The 24,061-nt window shown below is 40.3% G+C and overlaps 1 protein-coding gene across 1 annotated transcript in view; it reads right to left on the bottom strand.

Moving 5' to 3' along the window:
• The window catches only part of RASGEF1B (RasGEF domain family member 1B), a 528,807-nt gene that overhangs the window by 405,247 nt on the left and 99,499 nt on the right, over positions 1-24,061 (bottom strand). Inside the window, exon 2 of the mRNA XM_087864047.1 lies at positions 12,893-12,940. Within this exon, the coding sequence (XP_087720173.1) occupies positions 12,893-12,940 (48 nt within the window). The remainder of the gene's footprint in view (positions 1-12,892; positions 12,941-24,061) is intronic.

Below are 24,061 nucleotides of genomic sequence, written 5' to 3'. Positions count from 1 at the left end.
AGCTCCTCCATGCCAGTCTATACATGACTGCTCTGAGGTCACAAACCTATCCCTAATCCAGCAGGAATACCAGGATAGTGGATTCACTTCAACATCTGCAGAACTTCATGATCTCACTATGGCCTGAGCCATCCCATAGTACCATGGACACAAGCAGGGTCTTGAGTCAAGCTACCTGAATCCTGCCTTTATCAGTTATTAGCTTTAACCTGAGCAAATCACTCAACATCTTTAAGCCTCAGTTTTCTCAGCTGCAAAATGGAAAGAAGGATGGAAAATAATAGAATTTATTTCATGAAGGTGTTCTGTATACGAAACCTTTTTTAAAAGCTTGAAAAGTGCTTAGCTCCATACTTGGCATAGGGTAAGTATTCCTAAATGCTGGTCAAATTTTAGCCTATTGGCCAACAAGATCACTTTATACATCATCGATTTTTTTGGCATTAATTTTATTTATAAAATATTGCAGGAAATTTTTTAAATCATGCACTAAAGTATTTATCATGATTACTAAGTTTTTTGGCACCCTCTTAAACTTTGTGTCTACCTTGCTCATCATATCCTAGATCTAGACCTGGTCATGGCAGTGATGCTGTGATTCTAGAACTATCAACTTAGGCAGCAGTCTCCCAGAATCTGATCATTTGCATTTTAATGTCCAGATTTTCCTTGCAACTCCTCCTTTTGTGGCCTATCATATTTCTCCCTCCTATTTTATCCCTATATTGGTTTGTCTTGTGATCAGGTGATTGATGTTTGAGAGTATATTTGTTTACAACATTCATGTTTCGAAAATGTCTGGACTTGGACTTAAATCATTATGTAGAAAGCTAGGATATTCATGTATCAGATTCCTGTCTTTAGTTCCATTTTTAAGGATAATTATTCTTAGCTTAAACAGAATGCAGAACTACTGTTCTGCAAGTCAAGGGTCTGATAGGAAATGCAAGATTTATGAAACTGAATTATCTTTTACCAAAAAATCTTAAATATCATAATATTAGAAGAAATTCTGTTTAAACTGAAAAAAACAAGTTTAAAATAATTCTTTGAAGTCTAACATGTTATTAAGAGAACTTGAACCCTAATTAATAAATTTGCTAAATAGAATGTGTTCACAAGAAGACAGCTGGGGTTGATCTCAGCTAAAATATCTACATATAAGGGCTTAAAATGCCTCAAAAATAGAAGTAGTATAATATCCCACAGAATAGAGGTCAAGAACTCAGGGCCATGAAAACAATAAAGGCATAAGGTGGAGGGTATCAGGAAGACAATGTGGAAAAGTGAGGAATGTGGTGAACTGGCGGTGCCTTGCCCTATTCAGAGGAGGGTGATTCAGCTAGGGTTGATTACTGTCATTTGGAAATCCATGCTAACTTCCCAGATATTCCAATATTTCAAAACAAGCCCCAAATCCAGGTATTTATGTAAAAACAAATTTAAAAATATTGGTTCAGTATTTTTAAAAGTCACTCAAATGGAATTCCAGTTCAAGATGGCAATATAGGAAGACTCTGAACTCACCTCCTCCATAGAACACACCAAATTACACCTATTAATAGAACAATTCCTTCTGAAGAAGAACTGAGGGCTGACTAAACAGCCGCTGAACACCCCAAAGACAATGAGAACAACAAGAGAATAGCAAGAGAGATGGAGACACAGTAACAAAGGGAACCCCCACCCCCAATGCTACCAACAGCAGTGGAGGGGAGGCAGTATTGAGGGACCAGGCATAGATCCTTCTGTCCTTGGGCAGAGAAAAAAAACCCATGATTTAAAGTAGCAACTAGGACATAAAAGAGACAACACGAACTCTGCCAAGTAATGGAGGAGCTGCAGGAAAGCTCTCTAGGTCAGAGGGAGAATGACATGGTTTATACCCCACCCTGACTTAACAGCCTGACTTAACAGCCTAGACCAAAGGGGGTGGCTGGGTGGCTCAGTGGGTTAAGCATCTGACTCTTGAGTTCATCTCGGGTCATGATCTCAGGGTCATGGGATCGAGCCCCACTTCAGACTCCACACTCAGCAGGAAGTCTGCTTCTCTCTCTCTCTCTCTCTCTCTCTCTCCCTCCCCTCTCCTCCCTCCCGGTTCTCATATACAGGCGCGTGCTCGCTCGCTCGCCCTCTCTCTCATAAATAAATATATAAAATCTTAAAAAAAAAAAAAAAAAGCCTAGACTGGAGCAGGGTCCAGACACCCAGGCACCAAACAGGTGAGTCTAGTCCCCTCAGTGAGTTTGCAATTTCATTCACAACCTCCTCAGCCCTGGACGTGCTGAGGCACAGAAAAAAGCCATGGTTTAAAAGGGCCAAGGAACTGCAGGAATACTCTCTCCCTCTCTACCTCAAAAGCCCAGACTGGACAGGGTCTAGCCATCATAAGAGACACATTCAGATGCCATAATTGCAGGGTTCTGAGGCTATAACTGGTGGGTCAGATTGTCACAGAAAGTTTGCAACCTCAGCAAGCCAAAGGTCCACCAGCCATCCTGTGGTGCTGGGGCACAGAAACAAGCCATGGTTTTATGGGATTTTTTTGTGGGTTTTTTTTTTTACTTTTTAATTTATTTTTTTTTTCATTTTTCATTTTTTTATTTTTACTTTTGTTCTTTTCTTCCTTGTTCTTTTTTCTTTTCTTTTCTTCTTTTATTATCTTTTTCCTTTATTTTTTTTCTTTATTCTCCCTGTAAAAAGCCATAATTTAAAAAAGTAACCAGCGTATAGAGCCAAGCCCCAGCCAGCCAGCAAGTCACCAAGCAACCACAATCTACATAGGGATCACCATACATGAGACCATTTCTTCAACTTGAGGAGACATAGCAGTTTTGCCTAATCCATAGAAACAAACACAGAAAATCAAGCAAAATGAGGAGACAGAAGACTATGAACCAAAAGAAAGAAGAAGAAAACCTCAGTAAAAGAATGAAATGAAACAGAGATAAGCAATATGCCTGATAAGGAATTTAAAGTAATGATCATAAAGATACTCACTGGACTGGAGAAAAGAATGAAAGAACTCAGTGAGGACTTCAATAAAGAAATAAAAAATGCTAAAAAGAATGAATCAAAGTTGAAGAATACAGTAACTGAAATTTAAAAACAACACTAGAGGGAATCAACAGTAGATTAGAGGATGCAGAAGAACATTTCATTGATCTAGAAGACAGGGTAATGGAAAGCACACAAGCCGAACAGCAAAAAGAGAAAAGAATTTTTTTAAATGAGGCTAGATTAAGAGATCTCTTGGACAACATCAAGCAAACAAACATTTGCATGATAGGGGTACCAGAAGAAGAAGAAGAGAGAGAAAGGTGTAGGAAACCTATTTGAAGAAAAAATAACAGAAAACTTCCCTAACCTAGGAAGGAAAACAGATGTCCAAGTCCAAGAAGCACAGAAAGTTCCAAACAGGATAAACCCAAGGTGGTACATCATGGCACATAAGAATTAAAATGTCAAAGATTAAGGTAAAGAGAGAATCTTAAAAGCAGCAAAAGACAAAAAGTTACCTAAAAGGGAAAACCTATAAGGCTATCAGCTGATTTTTCAGCAGAAGCTTTGCAAGCCAGAAGAGAGTGGCATGATATATTCAAAGTGCTGAAAGGGAAAAACCTACAACCAAACATACTCAGCAAGCTTATCATCCAGATTTGAAGGAGAGATAAACAAAAGAAAAAATGAACTTGTGGGACTTCATCAAGATAAAAAGCTTCTGCACAGCCAAGGAAACAGTCAAAAAAACTGGAATGGGAGAAGATATTTGCAAATGACACTACAGATAAAAGACTGGTATCCAAGATTTATAAAGAACTCCTCAAACTCAATACATGAGAAACAAATAATCAAATCAAAAAAATGGGCAGAAGATATGAACAGACACTTTTCCAATGAAGACATACAAATGGCTAACAGACACATGAAAAAATGTTCAAAATCATTAGCCATCAGGGAAATTCAAATCAAAACCACACTAAGATACCACCTTACGCCAGTTAGAATGGCAAAAATTGACAAGGCAAGAAACAACAAATGTTGGAGAGGATGTGGAGAAAAGGGAACCCTCTTACATTGTTGGTGGGAATGCAAGTTGGTACAGCCACTCTGGAAAACAGTGTGGAGGTCCCTCAAAAAGTTAAAAATAGAGCTACCTATGATCCAGCAATTGCATTACTGGGTATTTACCCCAAAGATACAGACGTAGTGAAGAGGAGGGTCATATGCACCCCAATGTTCATAGCAGCATTGTCCACAATAGCTAAATTGTGGAAGGAGACAAGATGCCCTTCAACAGATGACTGGATTAAGAAGTTGTGGTCCATATATACAATGGAATATTACTCAGCCATCAGAAAGAACGATTACACAACATTTGCAGCAACATGGACAGGACTGGAGATTATACTAAATGAAATAAGTAAAGCAGAGAAAGATAATTACCATATGGTTTCAGTCATTTATGGAACATACGAAATAGCAGGGAGATCGGTAGAAGAAGGAAGGGAAGAATGAAGAGGGGGGGTAAACAGAAGGGGGAATGAACCATGAGAGACTATGGACTCTGGGAAACAAACTGAGGGCTTCAGAGGGAAGAGGGGTGGGGGATTGGGCTGGGCCGGTGATGGGTATTAAGGAGGGCACGTATTGCATGGAACACTGGGTGTTATATGCAAACAATGAATCATGGAAAATTACATCAAAAACTAAGGATGTACTGTATGATGACTAACTTAACATAATAAAAAATTTTTTAAAAAGAAAAAAAAAAAGGAGAGTAAAGAGTTTCCCAGACAAAACATGGATGGACCTAGAGAGTATAATGCTAAATGAAATAAGTCAGATTGAGAAAGACAAATACCATGATTCCACTCATAAATGGAATCTTTAAAAAAATGAATAAGCAAACAAAAGCAGAATCAGAACTATAAATACCGAGAAAAAACTGATGCTTTCCAGAGGGGAGGCAGGTAGAGGGCTGGGCAAAATAGGTGAAGGAGAAAGGAAGGTACAGGCCTCCAGTTTTAGAATGAATAAGTCACGGGAATAAAAAGCAGAACATAAGGAATACAGTCAATAACATTGTAATAGCGTTGTAATGGGACAGATGGTAGCTATACTTGTGGTGAACATCGCATAATGTAAAAACTTGTCAAATCACTAAGTTCTACACCTGAAATTAATGTAACATTGTGTGTTAACTTTGCTCAAATTAAAGAAATCACTTAAATGGACAAAACAAAACACACTCAGCTGTTTATACCCAATCTCTGCATAGAGATTTGTCTTTGTTATAAGAAAAGAGGGAAAAGAGATACATATTCATTTTTTCCTTCTGAAATCCTATCTAGAGCATTTCTCGACCATGGAAGATTTTAATTTATACAAATCAAAATACCTTCTTTGTTTTAGTTAACCTAAAATAAAAGACCACTTAGACCACTTACTTTAGAAGAGTCTGGACACAAGGGTACCCAGACCAATTCTGAGTTGAAGTCCCATGAATTTTTCAGAGGTTGTATTCCCTTCAATTAAAAGAAGAAACTGCATTGCATTTGGATTGCTTTATGGACCCTTTGTGACATTTCCCAGTATAACCTCACCTAGTCTCCTCCTGCCTCCAGGTTTAAGCTCACTGGCACCGCCTTTTAGAGAGACCGTCATTCGGAAATGCTGGGTTGAATTCAGGCTAGAAAAGCCCATTAGAGGACCAGCTGGAAGAGACCTACTGAAATTCAGAGAACCACAGGGGAATTGGGCAGTGACCATATTTAACATTTAACAAGGAGAGCTGTACTTAGAGGCATTATTATTTCTCATTTGCTCCAGAAATACATGGCAGATGCTTCGAGCAACCCAGGTCAGGCCTCATCTCCCATAGCATTTATACAAATACATTTGCTCTTGATGAAATGAATGCTTAAACTTGTAGGCCTAAAACACCCTTGAAGCCAACTCTTTTGAGGTAGAGGTACTAGGCTGTAACTTTAGCAATTCCGAGCATGCATTCTATCTTTGGAATATCTCAGGGTACTGGAAAATTAAGGGAGAGAAGACAGGAATGAAGGAGACCTTTGGTCTGAGCCACAGGGGACTGAGACATGGAGGGACTACAAGCTTTGGTTAGACTTAAGTTGCTCTCCACCAAGGCAAAGGGGAAAAAAGGAATAAGAGGAAAAGTGAAATGATTCCAATACCCATTTAATAAATGCCATCTCGTTAAAAATCCATGACACACTTTCAGAGCCTCAGCCTAAGGCTCTTACTTTCCAAATACTATTCAATATAACACAAGTTCAAGAGGTGAAAAAAGCACTGGACAGACAGTCCCCTGGAGCTCATGGCAATAGAATTTGACCTACATTGCTGAAATGCCCAGTTTGTCCTTCCGGGTCTTTTAAGGATACAATTCAGAAATGAGATAACTGTAAAAGTTACTGTCAGTGTGTCTGACACACAGCCATTGGTCCTTTGAACAATATTTGTCTGAAAAACTTCCCTCTTTCTAGAAAAGTAAAATAGCATTTTTAAAAACCAAAACATAGAAGTGCTATTCAGGTGTCTTTTATTTTTGTTTTTGTTTTCCTGGAAAAAAAAAATAGTAGGTTCTCCTAGAATCCCTATTGTTATACCCTGTAGAGATGATCTCCATCTCTTTTAAATTCATCTTGCTTGTTTTGTCATTTTTTATTTGGGCTGCATCTTCCAGAAAGCCATTGGGCAACTTTCACAGGCCATGAAAAGATAACACAGATGAAAGATAATATGGACTCCACTTCAAGGAGTCTGATTTCCTTTCCGTCTCCTGCCAGAGCCTTCAAGGGGAATTGCCACTACTAGAAAGCAGTGACTTTTAATTTCCCTTAAGCTAGGTTCATTGTTCAGATCCTCACAGCTATGTAGAAGGCCCAAATGACTCTCTCTGATGCCAGTGGAAACACATCGGCAGACAGAATTTTAACTTTTGGGTGCTCATCTTCCGGTTTTTACATCTTAACTTGCCCAAATCTAGCTGCTCCATTAAAAACTTCTTTGTACTATTGTTACATAGTGTGTCTCTTTCCTTGCATTCTTCCAAGTGGGGCACAGATCATTCTCAGGGACTCAGGGGGCTCCATGCAGAAAATACACAGCCAAGAACAGGAAGGACACTTGAGAAAACACACAAATTGATGTAGAAATTCGAAGACAATCAAGCAAAGGCTGTGAGTTATTTGGGGGAAGAAAAGAAAAAAGAAATATTGATCCAGCAATCACACTCTTTGGTATTTATCCAAATGAATGGAAGACATATGTTCACACAAAAACCCACACATGAACATTCATAGCAGCTTTATTCGTAATTGCCAAACCTTGGAAGCAACCAAGTGTCCTTCAGTGGTGAATGGATAAACAACCTGTGGTAGACCTGGACAATGGACTACTACTGTTCAGCGCTAAAATCAAATAAGCTATCAAGACATGAAAAGACATGGAAGCACATTAAATGCATATTATAAAGTGAAAGAAGCCAGTCTGAAAAGGCTGCATATTGTATGATTCCAACAATGGCACATTTTGGACAGGGCAAAACAGTGGAGACTAAACAGATCAGTGGCTGCCAGCAGTTGGGAGTGGAGACTAGAACAGCGGAAGCACAGCAGACTCTCAGGACAGTGAAACTATTGTGTATAATACTATAATGGCAGATACATGTCATACACTGTCTGAAACCCACAGAATGTGCAACACCAAAAGCGAACCCTAATGTAAACTATGGACTTCGGGTGATAATGAAGCATCAGTGTAGGTTCATCAGTGTAACAAATGTATGACTCTGGTGCAGGATGCTGATAGTGGGAAAGGCTGGGCGTGGGGGGCAGGAATTGAATGGAGGGTACAGAAGGGCAAAAGAACACTGCTGATGAAGATTAAAGATAGAGTTAGAAAATGAAAATAATACCACAGGAAATGTGCAAGAGCCTTTTTTAGTCTATAGCAGGAAAAACTACAAGCTACTTCTCCAGGGACCTGAAACTTAAAACTAGGCTCGATTATTGTCCATAACACGGTTTGGGGTATGGGCTGTTTTTTCAATACACTTATCAACATTTAGGAAGCTCTCAGATACTAGGTGCCACAAAGAAGGGTAGAGGAAAGGTACAAATATTAACAAAACACAATTTTTGTTTGGAGGAGAGCTTACAATTGCATGGGAAAAAGAGATATTATACTCATAAATAAGGAGGTTGGCAGGGATGGAGTAGGAGGAAGGAGATTATCATAGGCTGAGTAGCAAAATGCCAACCTCGGTGTTCCAAACTGGAGCACTGACTCCCCACCCACTAGATACACTCATGACCCTAGGTCATCTAATCAGTTAATATTTCCTCCAGAATCAATCTTACAGGTAAACAATGTCATTTTAGGAGCAAGGGTAAGAGCTTTCGACCAACCCAAAATTGTTCCCTGTTTGCTTATGCCAGAAATTCCACCCCTTCAACTCCATTTCATTAGCTCTGTCACCTATTAAAATGCAAACACTCTTAGGAGAGATTAGACTTTAAGCCATATAATTCAAGTGTAACTTACTGTGAATTTATTTATCAGATCTGAAGAGATGGTTTTAATAGAAGAAAGGATATACGCAGTAAATTCAAGATCTCTGAACACCAGAGAAATGTTTGGGCAGGAGATAAGATATTTAAAACACTCTGTTAACTGTAGGCTTTGGCAGTTCAATTTTCTTTCTGATTAAAATCGAATGAAAACAGTGCAACCACTGAATGTTTGCAAAGCAACCAGGACATTGATTGTATGCTATTTTTACTATTAATATTGTTATTAATCTTGAAAAGATAGTTGGGGAGTAGAAGGTAAGTTTTGTGGAAAGGGAATAAAAGAGCCTTCTATTTAATTCAGCCTTGCTCACTGAAATTCCATACTGGGGCAATAGAATATTCATTTGCCAAATGAACGGCTACCATGCTAGCCTCCAGGTCAGCTTCCCCATAAAGTTCTGACCAAAACTCATATATAAAGCCCTTCCTTAGTTCTTTAGGGATACCATGATATTTGGCATTTTTAAGCAAACAGAAAGTAAGCACAGAGAGGAAATAAAGCATAAAAACAGGCTGGTTTATACAGGAGAGGTTCTGATCCTCTCCGTTAGCTATTTCCAGAGCTCTAAGGCCCTGCCTTTTCCAGGTCCTGTCTCCCAATCTATCGACCAGGCAAGGGGAAAAGGGCCCCTAGGGCATCAGAGCACCCAGCCTGAAGCCCATAACTCTCATATCCGTAAACAAAAACATCTTACGACCTCCCACCAGGGGCCCAGGAGCTTTCCAGTACTTCTGCTTCCCAGCCTCTCCCACTCAGTCCCTGCATTTGGTCTGAGACTCGCCACTTCCTCAGTTATTGAATGACCATCCTTCAGAAGAGGCAGCTTCCCTCCCTAACACCTCTCTACCACCATACAGTCTCCACTGGATATTAGTCAACTCTGCAGTAGGCCCAATAGATATTTTACCCACACGATAGCATGATAGCTGCGTAACAAGAAAGATACATATACACCTATCAAGAATGAGGAGTGAGAATGAGCATCTGAGTTGATGCATCCCATGTCCCCCCAGATCAGAAGAAACAGTCTCTAGGGCAGGGTCTGTTCATCTGTTTATATCACTCCTGGATGCCACTCCTGGATAATATCTGGTGCAATTAAGTACCCAATGAATAACTGTTGTGTTAAAGAATGAATAAATAAATTCAATGATTTCCCCCACCTCTTAAAATCTGAAGTGAAAGAGGAATTCAGTGCTCTGATGAACCCCTAATAAATTATGATTTGAAGGACACCATCAGTAAAGCCTCCATCGGGGAACCTGGGTGGCTCAGTCAGTTATTGTCATGATCTCGGGTCCTGGGATCGAGCCCCATGTAGGGCTCCCTGCTCAGCAGGGAATCTGCCTCTCCCTCTTCCTCTTCCCCACCTCCCCCCGCTCATGCTCTCACTTGCTCTCTCTCTCTCAAATAAATACAATCTTTAAAAATAAATAAATAAATAAATAAATAGCCTCCACTGATGAACCTTCAGCATTAAATTCTCTCCACTGTTTATTTTCCAACATAAACACTTAAATATGCTAAGCTGGAGAGATAATCAACTAAATAAACAACCCACCGGACATGGGATCACCCCAAGGCAAGAACAATACTTTCAAAACTGCACAGAGAGTCACTGAGGCAAAAGGAAATTCCTGTATTCAAAATAAGAGAAATGCCATATTGAGTAAGAGCTAGAATTTAGTAGGAACCTGCAATGGACCAGGCAATATAATAAGCACATCGTTTACATTATTTAATCCTTCCAACAACCCCAGAAGTTGGGGATTATCATTTTCATTTTGTAGATTTTATTTTTTTTAATGTTTTTTTATTATATTATGTTAGTCACCATACAGTACATCCCTGGTTTTTGATGTAAAGTTCAATGATTCATTAGTTGCATATAACACCCAGTGAACCATGAAATACATGCCCTCCTAACTACCCATCACCAGTCTATCCCATTCCCCCATCCCCCTCCCCTCTGAAGCCCTCAGTTTGTTTCTCAGAGTCCATAGTCTCTCATTCATTTTGCAGATTTTAAAAGTAAGATTTGAAGTGGTTTTGCCCACGGTCACTTGTTCAAGAGGTTAAGAGCATAAACTTTGGAGCCCAGTTGGCTGGGTTTCATTTCTGACCCTGCCTCATCCTAGATGGGGGTCTTAGTACATTCAGGTGCCTATAACAAAAAACCACAGCCCAGGTTGCTTATGAACCACAGAATTTATTTCTCACGGTTCTGAAGGCCTGAAGCCCGACATCAGGGTGCCGGCATAATCAGGTGAGGGTTGCACACGTCTCACTGTCCTTCCGTGGTGGAAGGGGCTAAGGAAGCTCCGTGGGGTTTCTTCTATAAAAGCATTAATCCTATTCATGAGGGCAGAGCCCTCATGACCCAAGCACCCCCGCAAAGTTCCCACCTCCTAATACCATCACCTGTAAGGGTTAGGATTTGAATTTGAGGGAGACACAAATATTCAGACCATAACACTAGACAAACAGAGCTTAACACATCTGTGCCTCAGTTTCCTCATCTACAAAAGGGAGCTAAGAGTTGTACCAGTTGCTAAATTATTATCCCTCATCTCCAAACCCACCTTTCTGTCACCTGCCTTATGGTCTAGGCCTGGGACTCTGAGAGACATATTCCTGAGTCATCAGCTGGCTTCTTGTTAGTTGTGCCAGTAACAAGCACTAGAGTGGTTGCAGAGCTGGGGGAACAAGAAGGAACTCGTTCCACCACGCACGCTTCCTCTGGGCCTCCCCACAGCAGCACACCCTTCTCTCCTTCCTGCAGAGCCTCGGAATCCAGTCTGTGCAGAATCTGCCACCCTCTCCTCAGAGGTCTGAATTTCAACTCTGTGAGGCCCTTGCTCCAAGTACCTAAGAAGTTTTCATAATCCCATCTCTTTCCCTTGATCCCTCAGCCCAGGGGGTGAGACCTGCTTCTGGTAATTGCTAACCCCCGCCCATATGCTTCTGACTCTTTCCATTACCTAGTTAACTTTACAGCCCGTTAACAGTTCTTCATATTAAATTGTCTCTGTTCAAATTATTGGTGTAATTTCATTCTGCCGACAGACCCTGGGGACACAAGCACACCTACGTCAGAGGGCTATAGAGAGGATTAAATAAGTGCTCATAACTGTTCCTGGAGCACAGTATTTGCTCTCTAGGTGTTCGCTGTTATTAGCTGGTGAGTGCTGAAGCTGGGCTGGAACCTGTGTCTCCCCATCTTCTTTCCAAACAACATGATGTTCTGCTAATAAAAAGAGCTCCTATGTACTTAGGCACGGGGCTTAGAGCTTTCACAGATGTTACCTCTTTTAATCTCCTTAAGCACCTCTTAGATGCTTTGCATTCTTGAGGTGTTTTTTTCCTCTAACAATTGACATCAAGAAAGGTACTCCGAGTTAGTACGTCCATTATCCTAAAAGGTTAGGCAAGTGCTCCAACAGGTTCAAACATCGACATTAGAATAATAATTTTTGAAGAGGAGCTTCTCTAAATTCTAATAAATCTATTTATACCATTGCCCTATGTATCACCAGGAATTAACATAATTTAAATATATGTAAATGTGTGTGTGTCTGTGTCTGTCTGGGGATTAAGATTTTGCAATTTCAAATTTTCTATTGTTTCATATATCTAAAGGACCAATGAAATAATATAGGATTTTAAAACTGAAGTGCCTATTTTGTGCTAGGCTTTAGGATATAACTGTTGTCACAATGTTATCTCATTTTATCCTTAAAATATACTACCCTAGTAGGTACAATCATCTTCTTGGTACAAATATGTCCAAGGTCAGGTAGCTTGCAAAGTAACAGAACCAGGAATTGAAACCAATTCTTTCTAACTCAGAGCTCATGTTTTAGCCAATTCACCACGGGTCATAGGTGAGGGTCATTTTCCATAGCAGATTCTGAGAGAATAAAGTTTAGTGAACACAGGAACTGAGATAAAAACAAATTCCTTCACTGCGAAGGGCTTAAAAAATAAGAGAACTGAATCTGGCACATTCTGACCTTGCTTTCAGAATTTCTCATAAGCCCTGGGAAATTCTCAGCTTCTGTCACTGGGTTTCCAGAATCTCTCTCACTCCATTTCATTTCAAGGATTTTTTCTCCCATTTCAGTTTTGCTATTGCAGAAGCAAAGCAAATGAAAATCCCCAAATACCTTGTTTCTGGAACTCTCCTTACCTTCCAAAAACAAGCCATTCTCTTCAAAAACTAAAAATAAAACCATCTACCAAAATAATGGTATTCTAAAGGAACAATGCAGAGGGGAAGAAAACATACCTTTTGCTTCGTGCTTGATTTCAGGCCAACTCGGGAGTGACTTTTGGACTAGAGGAAAAATGAGAAAGAAATCTATGAAGAATACAGTATAACAGTAGAACTTATTTTGAAGGCATTTCTTTTGGAAGGTGTAAGTCTTAAGTTAAAATCCTTTCCCTATCTTTCCTTCACAGCCTCTAGAAATCTAAGAATGGAAGCACAGCATAGTCTCCAGTGTTGAATTTTACATACAGAACAGAAGACCGCTGAAGTCCGAGAGCTGAGAATGGAAAGACACAGCTACATTTTGTCACTGCCTTGCTCATAGTTACTGATTCAGCAGCTTTCTTGGAGGACACCGCAGAAACCACACACTGCAACGCAGGAGAAATTACCTCCAGCTATAATAAGACAAAGGGAAAAAGGGAGAAATAAATAAAAGAAAAGGTCTGAAACAAAGACGAGAAGGAGAAGAGGGAAACCAAGGCTCTGTAAAGTGGAAAAAGAAAAATAGGGGCAGAATGAGGAAGAAAGCACATTTATGGCAAGTTTTCCAAGTACATTTCTATAGGGCAGACTTTAACCTCTGCTAATTTCAATACATCTTCATTAAACTGAAATAAAGCTCTCAAAAACGTTAGTTTTTATAGAAGGCTTTTTGTTTTCCAGTTTGTTCATGATTATCCTACCTTATTTGGAATTAAGAAAGATAAAACAGGCATTACTCTATGCATGAGCAAAGTTTGGTATTGAATACCAATATGATTTTTCTCCCAATGAGAAAAAAGCAGAAGTCAAACCATGTTTAGCATTCAGATAGTGAATATATTTGGCTCCAAGTGTACCATGAATCAAAGTTAACTCTAAACCAATTACCACAACATAGCTAGAAAAATGTCTAATTCGGTAGTCCTCAAACTACTGGATCTCAGGATCCCTTTACACTCTGAAAAATCACTGGGGCTCCAAAGAGCCTTTGTTTATTGGGTTCTATGTATAGATATTCATTGTATTAGAAATTGGAACTGAGAAATTTTTTTAAATAGGTACTTAACAATTCATTTTAAAATAGCAATGATAAACCCATTCCATGTTAAATAAAATTTATTTATGTATTTCATATATATCCCTAAGCACAAAAAAATTAGTCAGAAAATGGCATGTTTTGGGGCGCCTGGGTGGCTCAGTTGTTAAGCATCTGCCTTCAGCTCAGGGCGTGATCCCGGCGTTCTGGGATCGAGCCCCACATCAGGCTCCTCTGCTGGGAGACTGCTTCTTCCTCTCCCACTCCCCCTGCTTGTGTTCCCTCTTTCACTGGCTGTCTCTCTCTGTCAAATAAATAAATAAAATCTTTTTTTTAAAAAATGGCATGTTTTTATATTTTTGCAAATCTCTAATGTTTAGTTTAAATAGAAGACAGCTAGATCCTCACATTTGCTTCTGCATTTAATCTACTTCGATATATTTTTGGTTGAAGTAAATAAAGAAAATTCAGCCTCACTCAGATATGTGGTTGAAAAAGGAAAGAGCATTTGTAATAATCCTTTCAGATAATTGCGAATGTTCTTCTCTGATAATATGGCAAAACTTGACAATTAGAGTTTCTTAAAGGTTGGCTGCAATGAGAATCTGAAATCATATAATAAACTGCTACATAAAAATGTGTTGGTCTGCCTCACACTTAGAATAGATCTTTCCCCCACCCATGATTTTGTAGCATCATTTGGAAAATAGTGGTGCCATGAATTATGCAGTTTTCCCAAATACTGACACATTTCATTACATAAAATGGGGGAAAAAATCACATTTGTTAATCACCAACCTCACTAGAAAAATCTTCAAATGTTGGTAAGCTATCAAGCTCACAGTAACAGATACGAGTTTTCCAAAATTCCAATTTTCACTTGAAAGCTTGAATTCTATCATGGGCAACAAACACTGTCAGTCGCATTTCACGAAGTGACAGGCTCCCTTCATTCATTTTTGTGAACATGTCTGCCAGCTACATGAGTCTGAATACCCACAGTTCATCTATCACTTGTTCTTTGAAGTTAAAATGATATTTCATGACAAAAAAAAAAGTGGCTAGTTTGGTTCACAATTCAATCCGGTAAGAGCTTTCCCTCAAAATAACCACTGCAAGTTTGTATGTAGCATAATTGCTTTTATGCAAACCTCCCATTTTGTCACCTATATTACTAAAATAAAAAATGGATACTCAAAGGTTGAAATTTAGCAAACCTAATAATTTTTACCACTTCAGCAAGGGCATTTTTAAGTGGAACTGGCATTTTCTTTGTTTCAATGCAAATGCACAGTGGGGAAATCATATGTAATGACTACTAGTACAGCTCAGTGCCACAGCCTTAATTCATGCGGAAGCACCAACGGTTTCAGCCACCACTGCTCTTGCACGATCAGTGCAGGTGTTGTCCAGTTAAAAAAAAAAAAAGAAAGAAAAAAGGAAAGACCATCTTAGTATTACTTATGAAGAGACTTTTGGCTTCTCAGATTTGCTTCAAAAACCACCATTCTTAGTCATTAAAGCAGTTGAGTCAATAGTAATTAGACTCTCTTACAGTCAAAGAAATGGAGCTTCAGAGGAACAGAGCCAATGAAAACCAAGTTGTCACTGTCCCTACCTTCTTCCTGCTTGCCTTAGAGGAGAGAGACTAAGAGAGCAACCAGGAGTAAGCTTCCTCCCAATGGCCAGGAGCCAGAACGGGGAGGGAACTTGATCATAAATCTGCACTGTTCACCTTGCACTTATTCATATAGTATTTTGAAATCCATCTAGACTATTATGGGCTGAATTGCCTCCCCTCAGATTCACATGTTGAAGTCCTAACTCTCGGTGCCTTGGAATGTGACTGTATTTGGAGACAGGGCCTTTAAAGAGGTCAATCATATAAAATGAGGTTCAGTGGGTGGGTCCTAATCCTTTATGACTGAGGTACTTACAAGAAGAAGAGATTAAGACACAGACAACACTCATGAACAGAGCAAACCATGTAAAGACAAGGAAGATGACTACCTACAAGCCAAGGAGAGAGATCTCACCAGAAACCAGCCCTGCTAACACCTTGACCCTGAACTCCTAGCCTCCTGAACTGTGAGAAAATAAATTGCTGTTCTTTAAGCCACCCCCATCCGTGGTATTTTATGATGGCAGCCCGAACAAACTAATATTACCTAGACCCTGACAAATCCACCTCGAAGAAGTCAAGAATCTTAAAAAATGGAGGTGCAGCAAAACCAAATCCTGAATCAAAAGGGGCCATTAACATCACGTTCATTGTCAGGCACATACATCCTAAAGCAGAATGTCTGCATCAGTGGTTCTCAGACATCAGAGTTCATAAAGGCCATTTTGGGGACTGTTAACCATGCAATTTGCCAAACCCCAACTCCAAAAATTCCAACTCAGAAAGTCTGGGTGGCCCCCAGGACTGTGCATGCTAATGAGCACCCCATGGAATTCAAATGGATATGTGGTACATAATCTACAATTTGAGGACGACTTGCCTGCCAAGGACAGCAGTAACTTGGGATGAGAAGTAAGAAAATACAGAAATTGGCATGAATTCTCTCTCACTTTCTCTTTGAAGAATCCAAATACATGAATCTCTTTTTCCTTTCCCTTTTAAATGCCTGGTGTTAAAATTCTTAATTTGATTGAACCAGTGGGTGGGCAAGGATAATGGAAACAGGCTGAATGTTGGTAAATTACTCAAAGTAGTCCAGAAGTAAATCTGCAACAGTTCTTCAACCTCTCCAATTTAAAAACATGAGCAAACAAATTCTGTGTTTGTTTATATGTTTAGAAATTTAGAAATTGGGTTTCAATGTCATATTCCATGCAATACACCTCCACGATTATAGCCTTTGTACTCAACCCAGTCATGAGAGTAAACCTGAGCTAAAGGATAAGACTTCCAATAATAAAGGGGATTAAAAGTTGTGATGGTTAATTTTGTATGTCAATTTGACAGGGCTAAGAGGTGCCCAGATAGCCGGTAAAATATTATTTCTGGGCATATCTGTGTGGGTTTTTGTAGAAGAGATTAGTATTTCTTTCAGTTGACTGAGAAAAGAGATCCACCCTCACCAATGGGGGTGAGGGGGTATCTTCCAATCCTTTGGGCACCCAAAAAAAACAAAAAGGAGAAGGAAGGACAAATTATCTCTGTTTTCGTGAGCTGGGATATCCATCTCTTCCTGTCCTCAGACACTGGAGCCATGATTCTCAGACGTCCACCAGTGGTCCTCTAGCTCTCGGACCTTCGAACTTGAACTGAACTATATTGCCAACTTTCCTGGTTTTCCAGCTTACAGAGAACAGATTGTGGGATTTTCTGGATTCCAAAACTGCACGAGTCAATTTCTTTAATAAATCAATCTCTCTCTCTCTCTCTCTCTCTCTCTCTCTCTGTCTCTGTGTGTATGTGTGTTTATATCCTATTGGTTCTATTTCTCTGGGAACCCTGACTAATACAAAAGCCAGTTCAATTCCAGAGAAATAACATTTTCATTTGACATTAAACAAGTTCTTGCATCTCCCCCGGTAAATGTCTTATCTAGACAGAATGGTGGTTGGGCCTAGTAAAAGATCACCTGCATTACACATACTATACTACACATTCAGTCCTCCGTTTACAAACTTGTAGCCTTCTAAAAATTTCTTTCATTAGTTAGGCATTAAGGACTTAGAATTTATTTTCCCCATAGAAATAATTTTATGGACTACAACACAAAGACCTATTTAACATTGAATATAACTAAGATGCTATGCAATTTCAATAAAAAATAATATACTATCACAAGAGTAGCAGTTATACAAATAAGACAAATAATAAAATCAATTAAGAAACTATTTTGTTTTTCCCATTAACAACATCTTGAAAAATTGTATGAATCCAAAAGCAGATTTAATTTGAAGAGGATGGGGACTAAAGTAGGAATCCCAGAATTCTGAAGAGGCCTTGTTAGAAACTTTAAGATATGGTATTCACTGCTAACATATCTGATGCCCTCACCCTCCCCACCCAGGCAGAGGCGTTTTCTCTTTTCTTGATTGAAGTGTATCCCCAGCATTCCTCTGATCTTCGGCAGCTATGAATAGGGCCCACTCAGGACTCGTAAGTAGTGAAGAGCAGCAGCAGGACAAAGCCCAGGCCAGCCCTCAGTAGGGACTCTTGTGCTTTGTTGCCTGTGCCCCAGGTTGAAAAACACAGAAACGGGGGGAGAAAATCAAAAGGGGGAAAAAACTTGTTTTTTCCTCAAACACCTGAGTAAAAATTAGGAAAGAGAGAATAGAGCAAGAAAGAAAAACAGAGAAGAAACTAAAATAAAAATAATAACGCACAGCAACAAATCACATCTTGAGCACTTACAATGGGTCCCCACCATACTGTCCAACTTACGTTTTACAAGATACTCATAACATGGCTAAGAAATAAGAATAATTATATTATTATCTCAATTTTATACATCAGAAGACTGGGGCATAGAAAGAAAAGTCATACTGTTGAAATGTGGTAGAACCAAGACCTGAACTTGTCTGTCTGATTCATGGTCTTAAACATTATACCAGTTATATGAGAAAATTTCCTGAGAAAGCATTAGCAGAGTTCAGAGCAATGAAAATCACAGGATACACAGAAATAGTATTACATGAATAATTGCTTCAAGAGGAAGAAAGAATGTCATGGAAAAGAGGTGGTAAATCAGAAATTTACCCATGTCATACTTGAGCTGGCATCAGTGGCCAAGAACCCCAAGACTATTCTCTGGAGCCAGCAAATGACAAGAAGGGAAGAAAAGGAGAGGAGCTTTGTGGTGAGGCAGGTTGGGGAAGGGTTATTATGTAATGGGCACCTCAAATGCAAAACACATGCACAAATTAGGCGTGCCTAAATTGGGGACCACCTGCATGGTATTTTATTGTAAACTTCAAGACATTTAAATGAAAATAGCCTACCCAATAAGGCTAACCCTCCACCCCCACATACATAGCCATACACTAAAAAAAGAGGCTCAGCAGGAAAAAAACTTTATAAAAGAAATCCAGAATCTTCTTCCACAATCAAATTATACTAGCCTATCTGGAATTCTGGCCTTAACTCAGATAAGTCAGTGTTAATTAAAAGAGCTTGTTCCAGAAAGTTACTGCAAAGTTGAAAACAGCGAGGGGTGAATGTGACTATTTATGAAAATGAGCACTCTGGCATCTAAGTTTGCAGCTGTGACTGAGGACATTGCGTGCAGGACTTTAATGGAAACCAAAAGGGAATTTAAGTGACCCTTCCTAGCAAATATGACCTATTTTCCCTGTCCACATTGGAAAGGGGGCCCCAGTGTATGATTCCTAGCAGAATTAGGAAATGTTTTGGTTTGTTCTACCAACAGTAAGAATTCAATTTATTTTTTTTAATTTTTTTTTTCAAATGTAATTTCTGTTTATTACTTGGGGGCTTAAAAAGTTTATGTATATTTGCAACATACTATCAAAGAGTTAATATCCTTAATACAAAACTTTATTCATAATCAAGGAATAAATACAAAATGCCAGACTTTACTTATCAAATTCATATTTTAAAAAGTTACAATTTCCAGTGTTGTTTAGGGCCCTGGGAGCCTGGTACTCTCATGCACTGCTGGGGGGCATTAAATAGAAGTTTTCTGAAAGGTTTGTGGGAATATATTTAAAAAGCCTAGGAAAATGCATATTACATCAGATCCAGCATCAACAACTCCAGCAATTTAAGAATCTAGTCTAAGGAAATATGCATATATGTGAATTAAAAAATTTGACGATGAAACTGACAAGGGAGCACTCTTAAATATGGACTCTGGTCTAAGTTCCCTTAATTGAAGATGCAGGGTAATTTAATGGGATCACCCTGCAAATGGGGTGCTTAGCAACCCAATAACTCATGGGAGTACTTGCCTACTCTCTTAGCGAGCTGTACTCAGAAGTGTCACCCATGTTTAGAGACTGGAACAAGGGACACCTCTGAGCTGATGTGACAAGAGGAAAGTCTACTTCATGTCCTTGTCTGTGCTTGCTTTCCAGAACGACACAAGAAGAAAAGGCTGAAATGGAAAGTTTCCAGAAATAAGAATGTCTGACACTTACGATTTGTCTGGTGATAATGGTGCAGTCATTGAAGTCTTGAAAGTCTTGAAAGAAGATAATCCCCTGACCTCTGGGTTGTTTTTTATTCGATCGTCTTTGGAAGAAATCACGAAGACAGTTTAATTCAAAAGGTCTAGGACATTCTGAACTGCAACTCTTTCATAACGTAGGGCCACCACTTCCTTGACTGAAGGTGAGGGAAAGTATCTGACTCTCCAATGTAAATTTAAGGAGTCCTTCCTTTTTAGAGGAGTATCTGTACAAATGACTGGGACAAAATGTCTTTCCGGTTACTGAGCTGCTGCTCTGATTTTATTCTCTTTCCACACCTTGGGTCTTTTGACAGCTGGGGGCCCAATCCTGTCTATGGCGGAGATGACCAGATGTTCTAATCTGGGAGCAGCGGCGGGTCAGCATCAGTTGCCGTGGACATCTGCTGTTACTGTTTACCCTTCTTTCTGCTAATAGTGCAGAACCCTGTATTAGTCAGGCTCAGGGAGGAAACAGGGAGCACCCTGAAGAGGGTTTAACGAAGGGATGTTGTACAGACATGTAGACAGGATTAAGGGAAATCAGCATGGGATGGGGACTCACTCCAGGCTAACAACAGTAGCAAGTGATTATCACCACTGGCCCTACAGGGCCCAGAGGAGGGTTCTGCACTATCAGTGAGAGCTGCAGACATCAGAGAGGCTTGTGCTGAAGCCCAGCACTGCCAGACTACAGCCCAGCCAGCAAGGAACAAGGTAACTTAGCCCTTCACCCTCCCATCACCTGCTGCCACTGATCATTGCAAACCCAAGTAGAAACCACAGGACAAGGGAGTGAGGGTCTGTAGAGATCAGCCTCCCAGTGAGGAGCAGGAAGACGTAGAGAGTGGATCTGGAGGGACTGTGGGACATCTCCAGCACCAGCATTTCAGTCCTTTGTTAGGAGACATTACCTCCCATTCCTTTCTCTCTGTAAGTAGTAAGTATTTTGCAGTGACACTACATATATATCCATTCTTCATAGTCATCCCAACTTTCAGTTTGTGTCACTTTGAATCATGGTTCCCTGATTTAATTCAGCGGGCATTAACCTGTTATGATCACTGTTTATTTTGAGACTCACATTGCCCCATGTGTGGCCAGGGGGAGCCCTTTACACTGCTCCTGAGTCCTTCTGACATATCCCTCTCATTCTTTAGCCCTTCCTTGCTTTCGTGCACAAAATGTTCCAGGCTCATCTTGTGCCTTCCCTGCCCCAGCCCCTCAATCATCAATTTCCCCAGGGATCTCTACCTTCTTTTAGTGAAGAATGGTATCTAGAAACATAGGTAGGCAGGTAGGTAGGCAGGTAGATACTGATACAAATATATATACACATATACATACACACACACCACTACTGCATATACGTACACATTTACATTTATATTTATTTCTCCATCTATCTATATATCTGTAACTACCTACTTACCATAGAGGAAGAGAGAACAAATCAAATTCCAATCCAGTCTAACAGGGTTGCTTTTATTTTTCTCCCTTTCCTATCTATAACACATTTCTCTCACATTGAGAACCTGGCTCCCCTGTGAAAGCCTTCCACACCACGTCTGGACTCAAACACCTCTTCCCAAGCCCTCCACCCCACAGGGAGAGCCTCCTCACCCTTCTCAGGCTCTGAGACCTCGTTCTGAGCTATCTTCTTTCATGGGCACCCTCCTCACCCCACTTGAGCTCCATGCCAGGTCCTCCATTGTGGGCATTCTCCTCATCCTGCCTGGTCTCCAACAACCTGTACTCAATGAACACTCTCCTCGCCTCAGGCTTTGACACAATACACGGAGTAGCCCTTCTCCCTGGATGCTCTGGTTACCCCTCTTGGAGTCCGATGCCCTGCAAAAACCACCTTCCTGCTGGAATGCCTTCCTTACCCCACATGGGCTTCATCACTCCCGTGTAGACACGCTTCTCACTGCTGCTGGGCTCGAACACTCTGCTCCGTGCCACCACAGCCCCCAGCAAAGACCCCTAGCTTGCTAAATTCCACTTACTGGCTTTTTGCATGGAATAATTCAGGAAGAAAAGAGGAAAAGAAGGAAAATAGAAAAGGCAGAGAAAGAGGAAGAAGGAGTGTTAAGCTGATAGATATGAACCAAGGGGCATTAGTGGCTATATCACCACCATCATGGAGAACTGTCTAAGGATGACACCAACACAGGGGGAAGCAGAGTCAAGAGTTGCCAAGAGACAGACTTCCAACATCGTTAGAACATCTGGGTCCAACCAGGCCTGAAGACAGGTATATTACTAGATTTTCATTTGTAAAGTGATAAATCAAATTTTATGCTCAAGCTAGGTTGAGTTGGGATTTCTGTCACTGGCAATTGGAAAAGTCTTAATACATAGTTACTCTAGCTGTTAATCCAATTCTCCTCTTGTGGTGCCATAACTAATCTAATAACTGACTGGGCATCTAAAAAGCTCCTAATACTAAGTACCTATCCTGCATCCCAACACAAATAACTGGATTCTCACCATAATAACTTAACAACAAATCCACCATACTACGCGCAGGATCACGTTATTGTCTTCCTATGCTTCAAGCAGCACCTGGCTGCTTGCACGTACTCCATAAAAACTTGCTGACACTAGCATGAGGTTACACCTTGCTCTTTACAGGCCCCACTACACACTGAAGTCATGTCCCTCAATATGAACCTGGTATCCGGAACTCTATGCCCTTAGAATGCGCAAAGACATTCTAAAGCAAGCCAACTGCTTGCATACTTGAAATGTTATGTATTCTGACCATTGTTGTGAAAACTCACACTATTGTGCTCTCCTGAATGCTGTGGGCTTTACATATAGTATCTCATTTAATCCTCACAAGAAGCCGATAGTATAGGTACTATAATTGTCACTCCCATATTAGAAAGAAAACCAAAGCTCAAAGACGTTACCTGATTGGCCAAAGACACCCATCTGGTCAGTGTCTGTGCCAGGATTTGAACTTGGACAGCCTGTCTTCAAGGATGCCTTTCTTTTTTCTTTCAGATCGTCTCTGATTTTTTTAAATTTTCAATTGTGGCAAAATACACATAACATAAAATTGACCATATCACCCATTTTTAAGTGTACAGTTCAGTAATGTTAACTGTATTCACATTGTTACTTAACCAATCTCCAGAACTTTTCATCTTGCAAATCTGAAACTCTGTCCCCATTAAACATCTCCCCATTCCCACTACCCCCAGCCCCTGGCAACCACCATTCTACTCTCTCTCTGAATTTGACTAATCTAGGGACCTCGTGAGTGGAGTCATACAGTATTTGTCCTTTTGTGACTGCCTCATTTCATTTACCATAATATCCTCGAGGTTCATCGATGCTGTGGCACATATTAGGGCTGCCTTCCTTTTTAAGGCTGAGTAATATTCTGCTGTATGCATACACCACATTTTGCTTAACCATTCAGCCATTGTTAGACACTTGGGTTGCTTTCAAAAGCTGCCCTTCTCAACCATGACATTTAATCATCTCCCATATGTTTTGCTATCTGCTTTCTGCATTTAGACCCTCTTCCAGGACTGCCCTGTCACGGCCTGGGTGCTCTGGTCTGCCTACCTGCCTTGTTCTTTCTTCCCACAGCTAGCTGTTGCCTCTGCCCAGCCCCTTAACACCTGTTCAGCCCCAGGGTAGGGGAGGAGGGCTGTAGCTGTACGTTCCAGTTTCTTCCTGTCTACCCTGTTTGCTGTGGCTCACTGCTCCACGCCAGCCCTCTCGTGAACCATGTCAGCTACAAAGAACAGGATTTCTAAGGAGTAGTACTCCCTGGCATACAAATTACTTGGGAGATGAATCCTTCCTATCTCTTTTGAACATCCCTTTCAGGCATGCCGCTGACTGACGCTGGGAAGCTCCGATTACTATTAATAACTCTACAGTAGAGAGGGGAAGAAGGAGCTGTGCTCAAAATAAGACAATGATGAACTCAGTGCACGAATAAGGCCAAGACAAATGATGATAATGTATTCTAGATCCGTATGTCTCCAAAGCTAATTAACG

Source organism: Ursus americanus, chromosome 8 (genome assembly GCF_024610735.1).
Source record: "Ursus americanus isolate L20-20 chromosome 8, mUrsAme1.1.p, whole genome shotgun sequence".
Classification (NCBI taxonomy): domain Eukaryota; kingdom Metazoa; phylum Chordata; class Mammalia; order Carnivora; family Ursidae; genus Ursus; species Ursus americanus.
This window is presented reverse-complemented; position numbering and strand designations above follow the sequence as displayed.